General features: G+C 32.1%; 1 protein-coding gene across 1 annotated transcript; it reads right to left on the reverse strand.

Annotated features, from left to right (window-relative positions):
* Positions 1 to 7,637: 7,637 nt before the first annotated feature.
* On the reverse strand, positions 7,638 to 8,426 carry LOC131856529 (replication protein A 70 kDa DNA-binding subunit E-like). Its single transcript, XM_059208353.1, has one exon. It carries the CDS (start codon positions 8,424 to 8,426, stop codon positions 7,638 to 7,640), a length of 789 nt encoding a protein of 262 aa, XP_059064336.1.
* Between the last annotated feature and the right edge of the window lie 2,168 nt (positions 8,427 to 10,594).

Consider the following 10,594-nt stretch of genomic DNA (forward strand, 5'->3'; position numbering starts at 1 on the left):
TTCAGTCAATGTTTAGGTTCTCAAAATAAGAATTTTATCAGAAAAAAACTTATTCTAAATTGTTTGTATGCAAACATGTATATCTATTTGATGTACATATCATACATCATCTTGAACCTGTGACAAACAAGTTGTATTAGAACTGTGTTATGAAATGCTAAATGTATTGAAAAACTGTAGAATATACAGTGATAATGACTTTGTAAATAATCTAAAAAAGGTTACATACCTTCAAAGTAATGACATTGGTGAGTGGGATGGTGAATTTTATCGAAAACTGAAATGTAAAAGCAGGGAGAACTTGAAAATGTTAATTGATGTTAATGAGAGAATGTAAGTAATGTTAAATTGAGTAATTTTAATGCTAAATAGTTTATAGTATTGACACTGTAGAAAATTCAGTCAATGTATTGGTTCTCAAAATAAGAATTTTATCACAAAGAGAACTTATTCTAAATGGTTGCATATCCATTTGATGTACATCATCTTAAACCTGTGCCAAATAAGTTGTATTAGGACTGTGTTATTGAATTATAAATGTATTCAACAAGTGCTGAATATTAATGATTGTTATTTTGGTGCACTTACAGGTTTTACTGGTCATGTATTCCGTTAAGGTGCTTGTTTTGTTTTGTAGCTTTCTTTGATGGGTTGCATTTGGAACCTGCGATAAATAACAAAGTATCAGAAAATAATTTTGGTAAATATTAGAATATGTATATTCAGAAAACAATAAAATAGTTGAAAAAACAATGGATGGTAGAGGTGTACCTGTTGTTGGATAGTGTTCATATCTAAGAGGCTTCTTCAAATTTATACTGAATTTTATATTGGTTACTTTTGTTGCTGATCTTGCAAAGTGTGAATATTGTAATGTTTTGATGCATTTGATAGAAGATATGCAACCTGTAAAAATGCAATAAAAATATGGTTTGAGTACCTGATTTTGTTTGTTCTGCAAGTAATTTTCTTCTGTGATGTGTGAAAGCTTTAGCAAATGGTTCTCCTCATTTTTCCTTAGAATGTTTGATGCCGCACCTTGCAACCTTGAGTACCTTTGGTAGGTGAAAGCCAGGTGTATGCGCAGGTGATCAATCGTTTTTACTCTTGAAAGCTCTATAAATGTAAGGTCATGTTTCTCTGTTTTCCCGATGTCAACTGTTGCAAAGTCTAGTGTTAGACCCTATGATTTGTGAATAGTAATACCCCATGCCATTGCTAATGGAATTTGTGTGCGGTTTCCTCTAGGAATTGGTGAAATGGGTACATGTTTTGGATTTGTTGGATCCCATGAAGGTCCAGTATAATGTTGGAAAAGAACCACCACATATTTTGGCAAATCAAGTGGTTTAGAACTTGCATCGTAGATAATCCTTTTGATTTGACCCAAAACACCATTAACAAGGCCAACTTCTATCCATAAATTTGCAATAAGCATTACTTCCTGGTCTATAGAAAGAAGGATTTCAAATGATAGTTGTTCTTCTTGGTGTGTTTGCTTATCTCTTTGATGTGCAATGATTGATGTTGCATGTGCAATGGGTGAGTGCAATTCTCTCAACATTTTAATGTTGTGTGTGCTTGAAGCTGGATTTGTTGCAAACAAATGCTTCTATTGGTTGAAATGGTTGTTTTGTTCAAGAGTCAAAGCATGGGTTGACAACAGTTGTAGACATTCCAAGTCTGTTTGAAATGGTGTTGTGTTGTGTATATTAAGAAACATTTCACAGAATTGCATCTATGAAGAGCTTGTACCTTGTTGACGAAATGGAACATCCAAGGTGACAACAGTATTGAATGTGTGCCATAGAGCCAGTGTTGTCGAGTGAGATGCATATAATGGTTTATCCATAACTGGGGGAAGCTATGCAAGATCACCAACCAAAATGATTGAGATGGCTGCAAACGATTCATGATGTTTGGTGGGAAAAGCTTCTCGCAATCTTTTATCAATCTTTATCAGTAATTGAGGGCCAACAAAGCTCATTTCATCTATTAAAATGTAACGTAAATGTTTGCATTGCTCTTGAAACATTAATAGGGAATGGCCTGTTAAGGGTTTGTATTCTTGAATAGGTATACAGAGGGCAACATGGATTGTGGTTGCTTGGATATTATATGCGGAAACACCTGTTGGTGCTAGTAAAAGCAAGGGGTATTGTGTAGGACCTGAATCAATTTAATTGTTTACGTATACAGTTGATAAGAAATGATTTTCCAATGCTTGTTGTGCCTTGAATAATTAAACGTAATGGTGAAGAATACAAATTCTGTTCAACATGGGTTTTTATAATATCAAGTGTAGTAATTTGGTTTGGTGCAAGCTTATAGTTAGCAGGTGCATTTGAATGTAGGTTTGCAAGGGTATGGGGTGATTGTCTTTTCTTTGTCAAAATGAACTGAGATGCTTTTGAATGGAGTATTTCATTAGGTATAGAATTACTCCAATTAAAATTATGATCAAAATCACGTTTGCCAAGCATTTGAAGAGTAGCAATGTCAAAGTTGTTTGATGCTCCCATTTGTGACAAGAACTCCCATTCGTATAGATCTTGATCAGTACATTGTTGAATGTCTTCTGGTTGCAGGTCTTTGCTATTTTGTGTTTTCATGTGTGCTTCAATGCCATTTACATGCCAGCGGATGTAATCTGTATTTTGAAGATATTTCCAATTTATTATAATTTCATTAGCTGAGCTGCCTATATGTAGAGGGATGCTTTGAAATAGTTTTTACAGAAGCAATTCACTCCAACAAAAACTTTCAAAAGTGGTATCATTTTCTAAAGGTAAAGATTTGTGTTGTGGGTAGACATTTACAATTGTTGGTACATTTCTTTTCATCCATTTACATGATTTACGTTATTTAGAGTAAGTATATTGCTGAGCTGAAAGGAGCAAAGTTAGGTTTGCTAACTCTGATGGTCATTTCATGTAATTAGAAATGAAAGAAATTGATGTTTGTGATCCTTTATCACAATTTCCTATACGTTGGAAGATTCTTTTCCCAACATTGAGGGTTACAAACTGACATGTGCAAGATATCAATGGGAGTTTAAGCAACATGTGACAAGTTTCTTGAGTGCTAATGTCCCTATCAACAACAATTCCCATCATGAATCTTTGGTATGCTAACATGATTGTATCTTCTAAATTTGTTGATCCAACAATGCGTTTTAACATGTCAGTATAACTTTCTGACTTGTGCTCAGTTTTTGATGCGTATTTTGAGATATATTATAGGATTGCTTTTTTGGAGCACACTGCTTGACAATCAACATTAGCCCTCCATATGGCGAGCATCATTGGGTTGTGCATATTTAGAAGATTGTCTTTCCTTGCTGGCTTGTATGATGGGTTATTATTGTGGTCTAATATCAATGAGGATTCAAGTTGTTTAGGCCAAGGAGCTTTGTACTGACATTTAAGTGTTGAGTTTTTTTTCTTCAAGTAGGTATACTCTGAACACTTTGTATGTCACTGAACAACATTGACTAATTCAGAATAATTAGTGGAAGGGTCAGACTTGGATATGATTTCTGTATTTGCAAGAAATGGATATGAAATTGCAGGCATATATTGCCTGTTCAAGCGAGCCTCTTCAGTACATGGATTCCATGCTGTGATGGATTGGTCAAAGTAGTGCTTAACTGATTGGATGCTTGCATCATCTGACCAATCAAGGTTGTCAATATTGGGTGCTTGTGGCAACCAAAGAAAGCCATGTATATGGGTAGATCCTTGATGTTTCCATTCATATCTGTACCAGTGGTCAATGGCTTTCAGCTGTTTGACAATGACTTCATCACGAAATATTTGAAATCTTAAGTGCAAGTATAAAGCTGTTATATGTGGATTATTGACTAAATTTTTAATAAACTGTCTTTTGTTGTTGTGCACAGTACTTGACTATGTTTTTGGGAATAACTTATGCAGGTCAGACCATTTTGTATCAAATGAGCTTAAGGTAAAGAACAACGTAGGTGCACCTAATTGTTTTATCATTGTTGTAAGGTCTCTCCATGATTTGCTTCAAAATGCACATGTACCGTGCAATGAGGCAGCATATCGCATGATATGATTTGGTAATTAATTTGAGGGTGTATTCTGCAAGTATTCTTTTAGACCATGAAGATTGAGTGGAAGAGTATCTTCTAGATTAGTCTTAATGAAAGCAACAACTGATTGTTGAGATCGATGTCTCGTCATAAGATTGTAGATATAATATCTAAAATGCACATGTTGACCAAATCTTTGATCATAAAATTTGATCAAGTGCAAAGCATATTCATGTAAATGTACTTTCCTTGTTCTTTCTTGTAGTGGTAAAGCTATTCCATTAGGGAAGAGTGTTGGGAATGCCATTGAAAGCAGGCCTTCTATATTGTACTCATTGACAGGCGATGTACTGATTTTTGGCCAAGGAACAACATTGTTGTTGGTATTATCTAGATGTAGGATTGTTTTTATGGCATCAAGTTTAGGTATTGATGATGGAAGTTGTGGAATGAATGAAGAAGTGTTCTCTACTATTTCTTCTTCATTGTTAATGTTCAACATAGCAGGATTATCTTGAGCAGAATCTTCTTGAGGCGAAGCTACTGAATGCAAAAGCTCTGAAATGTTAGTGTTGTGGTTTGGTGATAAGTGCACTCCATCTAAATCAACGACAACATCTTTGTAGTATTGATCATGTTTTATTTTGTAAGTCATGCATCCATGATACGAAATCTATTGACGTAACAGTCATAAGTTAATCCTTGTAGATTGGTTCTACGGACAATTAAGATTTCTAAATATTGAATTTGACGGGGCAATGTTAATGCAATTTCTGAAATATCTTGTGGGAAGTTAATTGTGTGTCCAGAATACTTGTATTGTCCTCCCCTTGCATGTGTAACTTGCAAAACAGGGGCAATCCTTTCTATGAGCATTTCTTCTACTTGAGAAAGAGACTTTAAAATAGAAGGTTGCTCACTTGGGTACATATTGTTTGATAATGAGAAACAGTGCAGGCCTTTTTCAGCAGAACATCTCATGCACACAAGTACATGGTCGATTTTTTTAATTGTCATGCCCACATACATTTCTTTACAAACAGTACATGCCTCTGTGACCTCCAACATATCAATTCTTTTTTGGAAATTAAACAATGCATGTTGAAATGAAGGTGTCTTTAGGGCAAGTTCAGGAGCAGTAGAATGTGTTTGATTCACATTAGTTTGCTCAAGGTCATTGCTTTCTGTTTGTAATAAAATTTTTGAGTTACTATCAGGTGTTTGTAGTGCATGATGCTTCAATTGGTGTTTCTTGGAGATATTCCCTTTGTTCTTTGCATAGTAAGTTCTATTGGTTTGCTTTCTCCTCCATTTGATAGCATCAACTTCTTGAGTGGAAGGCTCAATAGATATCTAATATTTGGAAGAGAACAGAGGTATGTCAGAATTTTCATAAGTGAAGAGATAAAGCATTGAAGTATGTATTAAGAATGAATGGGAATTGAAAATTGCCTAATCTATGATTATGTGTCTCTGGGGTTTAGTTTGGTGTTGATCAGTTCATTGCAAGATGCATATGCACAGATATATATAATTATACATACAAATAGATGTATTTATATATGTGCACATGTATATATACATGTTAATGAAGTATGTGAATACCTGTATATATAGATATGCACTTATATTCATACACATGTATATATGTAAAAGTACATAACTCTGTCTTTGTTAGTATATACATGTTTGGCTGACTAATTTTGAGAAATGTATGTATTTTGTAAACTGGTTTTCTGATGTTTAATTGAATCTATACTGATCTTTTGTATTGTTTTGTTGTTGTCATTTAGTCAACATATATGTACAGATGTATATATACATGTTAATGAAGTATGTGAATACTTCTATACATAGATATGCACATATATAAATACATGTGTATATATGTCAAATGATATAACCCTGTGTTTGTTAGTATATACATGGTTGGTTGAGAAATTTTTAAAAATTTATGGGTTTTGTAAATTGGTTTATTGGATTTGTAGTGTTCTTTTGGGTAGACTTGTTGTTGTTATTGACTTGCTTTTTCAAAAGCATTATTGAAATATACATATGCACAAATCTAATAATTTTTGATACATATAGATGTATGTATATATATACACATGTATATATACATATTAATCAAATAGATGAAGTTCTCTATATATACATATGCACATATATAACTACACATGTATATATATAAAATTCTATAACTGTGAATAATTATAGTGTTGTATACCTTTACAAATAGATATGCAAATAAATATATATATATATATATATATATATATATATATATATATATATATATATATATATATATATATATGTGCATATATGTATAATTTTTTGATACATACATATGTATGTAATTGATTTATTGGATTTGTAGTGTTCTTTTGGGTAGACTTCTTGTTGTTATTGACTTGATTTTTCAAAAGCATTATTGAAATATACATATGCACAGATCTAATAATTTTTGATACATACAGATGTATGTATATATATACACATGTATATATACATATTAATCAAATAGATGAAGTTCTGTATATATACATATGCACATATATAACTACACATGTATATATATAATTCTATAACTGTGAATAATTATAGTGTTGTATACCTTTACAAATAGATATGCAAAAAAAATTATATATATATATAAATTTTTTTGATACATACAGATGTATGGATATATATACACATGTATATATACATATTAATCAAATATATGAAAATTTGTATATATAGATATGCACATATATAACTACACATGTATATATATATAATTCTATAACTGTGAATAATTATGGTGTTGTATACCTCTACAAATAGATATGTAGAAAAAAAAAGATATATATGTGCATATACGTATACATGTTCTGCATTTAATATTTATTTACTTATAGATACTTATATATGTTTATAGATGTACTGAAATGCATTGAATTGTAAATACTTTTACAGGAAGGAGAATAGTTAAAGTTGACAATCGAAAGTAAAAGACATATTGGAAAAAATGATGAGATTGTAGAAACTTCATAGTTCAAGAAAATTATTACTGACTAATTATTAATGCATCAAAGAAATAGTAAACTGGAATTTTGAGATAAATGTAAACATGTTATTGTAGAGGAAACCATGAGGAGTAAGTACTTATATACGAGAGGAATCTCAAGGAAAGCAAATTTATTCTGCAAGGCAATTAACCAGTATAGAAGAATATGCAGTTAAACGTATTGTCCAATGCAAGAGCGAGCTTCCTCAAAGAGTTTGAAATGTTGTATAGTTAGATGTGCATAAACATATAAGCATATCTATTTATTGAGTAACTTTGATTATAATAGTACATGCAAAAGTAATAAGCACGAGTGTAAAAAAGATTATGTGGCAAGGAAAGAATTTGAAAGAGATAAGAAATATATGTAAGAAATGTACATATACATAATTATAGATGTAGTCATGTATGCATAAAAGCTAATTGTTTGTATTTGTAAAACTATAAAATATGTAAATTTTATAATGTAATAACTGCATCATAAACAAAAATTTTGGTAATTAGTCAAGATGCCTTATAATCCTAAGCCTATGTATGTAAGTGACCAATCTTTGCAAGCAATGCATCACACTCAAATTTGTAATCAACAAAGGAGACTTTGTTGATTGTGACTTTCATCTTTGATTCAGAATTGTATGTGTCGGTAAAAACCAACAATGTGAATGAATAGTGATGTGACACAAGCTTGTTAATCACAAAGAAAGGTGTTTTTGTTATTGTGGCATCATTTTCTAGTGCACAAAGCTCTTTTGTAGTTTTTTTTATCAAGCGAATGCCAACGTCATCAAATGCAGTGGCCCAAAGAGTACCTGTTGCATCTTGTAACTTTACTGGTAAAAGGTAATTATAGTTGCTTTCTTTCATGGTCATTTCACATCTAGGACAGAACCATGAATCGTCAACCTTTTGAGTACATTTTGTTTTGCAAGGCTTTCCATTTACTATTAGTGGACAAGCTACGTAACAGAAAGTTTTATCTATTACGTTTACAAAACGTAGAGCAACCAGTAAAGTAGTTTGAATAGTTTCTGGTTTAACACTCATCCACTCGCAGATTGAAGAAATAGTCATTCTAGTATATTTCCCATCTATGTGGATAGTTGCTGGAAGAAAGACCGGAGCAAGCAAAGGGTCCTTTCCTCTTAGTGTTAGAGGTTCTGCCTCTAGAAAAGGTGGATTGATATGTAATGTTATGGCAACTTTTATATTTATAACCTTTCCATTGAAATAGCCAACACGAGCATTACGTAAAGCAAGGATAACAACACTATCACCGGTCAACATGTTTTTTAATTCTAGTCCTCTTTGTTCTGACATTGGACCCCATAGGTTGATATCAATTGTTGATCGAGACAGATCATTAATTTTGACAACTCACTTCTATGTTTGACTGCCATCTTTCCTGTGTATTGGAATGATATCTCCAACATATAAAAGAACACCAATTATGTCAACCAACGTATTATTGGTTAGCTGAAATACTTCACTAATAAGAGTGAAAGGAGAGTGTTGTTGATCCGGTTCTTCTTCATTGGTGCAACGTTTTAATATGGATGTATAAGACAAGATGATTTATAAATGGCTATTGAGTTTGTTGTATCTAGTGTTTGCTTCCTTGATGGATCCCTTAGAAATAACATAATGTGAACCTACTTCCACACGGTTAGAGTGTAACTAAGCTATTTCATCAAAAAATGTGACTCTAATTTCACAGCCCTCGGTGTCGACAATGTCAAAGCTAAACACGTGGCCATTTTTAGTGGTTGTGTTGTATGCCTTAATAGGGCGCTTATGAGTAACTTTGCCTTTGATTGTCCATTTATTTTGGTATGGATTTAAACTTTTGATAGGACTTATGTTATCAGAGGTTGTGCTTTGGGGGGATGGAAATTCAGTAGAAAATTGAAGAGACCGATTAGATGATGATGGTGTGTCCCCAGTCATAATTTCTGGTTGTTGTTCTTTGAATAGGTATACTGGTTTACCAAAGAATGGACAATCACTTTGTTTTACTTGCAAACTAAGTATTATAAGTCCTGTAAAGGAAAATATTTTTCTTTAATATACTTTCAATTATACCTGAAAACAATTAAATAGAGATGAAACATATTTTATTTAATAAACATAGTCTGTTTCCTACCTTGTGTTCCATATGTATCTGCATATATAAGTGGACAACTGGACTATCGTGCCTATTTTAAGAATGTCTGAATCTATCAGAGTAGCATACTTAGAAGGAAATATTTCTAATTGCATGTATGTGCCATCAGACAACACTAATTTATATCTGTCTATATCATCTTTGGTGCTCTACATTTTCTGAAATGATAAAACTTGCAGCACTGCTGAAGGAAGCTCATCCCCAACATTGATAGATTGAATTGCAAAAGGGGTAGGGGCATAGTCTTGGGTATTTTCCTACAAAAAAATAATATGAATATAGAGGATTTAATGTTAACGGTAACCAAGTCATATATGTGCTTATTCGTTAATGTAAAGTATGTGTTTAGTAGAGTATGTAATTAAGCTATATTATCTACAAGCTGTTCATCTATATTTGTCTATGCTATGAAAAAGGGTGCATGCGATAATGAAAAGGATGGAATGGAAAAGAGAGATATATTATGAAAGAAATAACATTAAAGTTTGTTCTTTTGAAAAGGTTTGATGAATTAGCTTACCAAAGTATCGATCGTGGATTGTTGTATCGATTCAGAGGTGTTTGTTGGAGATGCCATTGTGGATATAGACCTTTTTGTTTGAGATAAATCTCAGAACTAACTGTACATGCCAGTTCATGTTATTAACAAGTAATAAATTTTTTTCAATCTATAAGTCCTATTTATTGGAAGAATTCAATATTGTACAGATCATATGAAATAAATAGATCGCCACATAAAGATATGTTAATTACCTGTTTGTTAGTTTTAAAATCCTTTCAGATTCAGTCTGACAATAAAAATCCTATCGTTTGGACTGGTATATTGCCTTGCAGAATAAAGTTGATTGTGTTCCTATTATGACATTTAAAATATTCTGTTAGAATAGATTGAATGCCATAATGGCTCGAGCAATTCATTGTCATCGATAAGTACGCAACAAAATTCTACTAAATACGAAAGTTGTGGACAACATAAATCAAGAATTGTAGTTTTTTGTTTTGTTTTGTTTTATTTAGTAATTCATCAGTTTGGATCGGTTAAAGTATGTGGTCAAGTAACTGCAAAAAATAGGGAAAATTGTACCTACATTAAAGTAGATCGATTTTTTGTGATTTTCACAGTTAATAGTAAATTACAAGCATGATGAACTGTACTTCTCATTTCAGAATATAATCAAAACATGACTTTAACTGATCAAAGGCATATATGCATACGAACACCAAAATATAAAGGTTTAGTTTACGATTTAGAAATTTAAGAATCAAGTACAAAAAAATGAGTTCAACTCATCATAGACTTATCGAGATATGAGTTGAAGTTTTT

The sequence above is a fragment of the Cryptomeria japonica genome, chromosome 7 (assembly GCF_030272615.1).
Source record: "Cryptomeria japonica chromosome 7, Sugi_1.0, whole genome shotgun sequence".
Taxonomy (NCBI): Eukaryota; Viridiplantae; Streptophyta; class Pinopsida; order Cupressales; family Cupressaceae; genus Cryptomeria; species Cryptomeria japonica.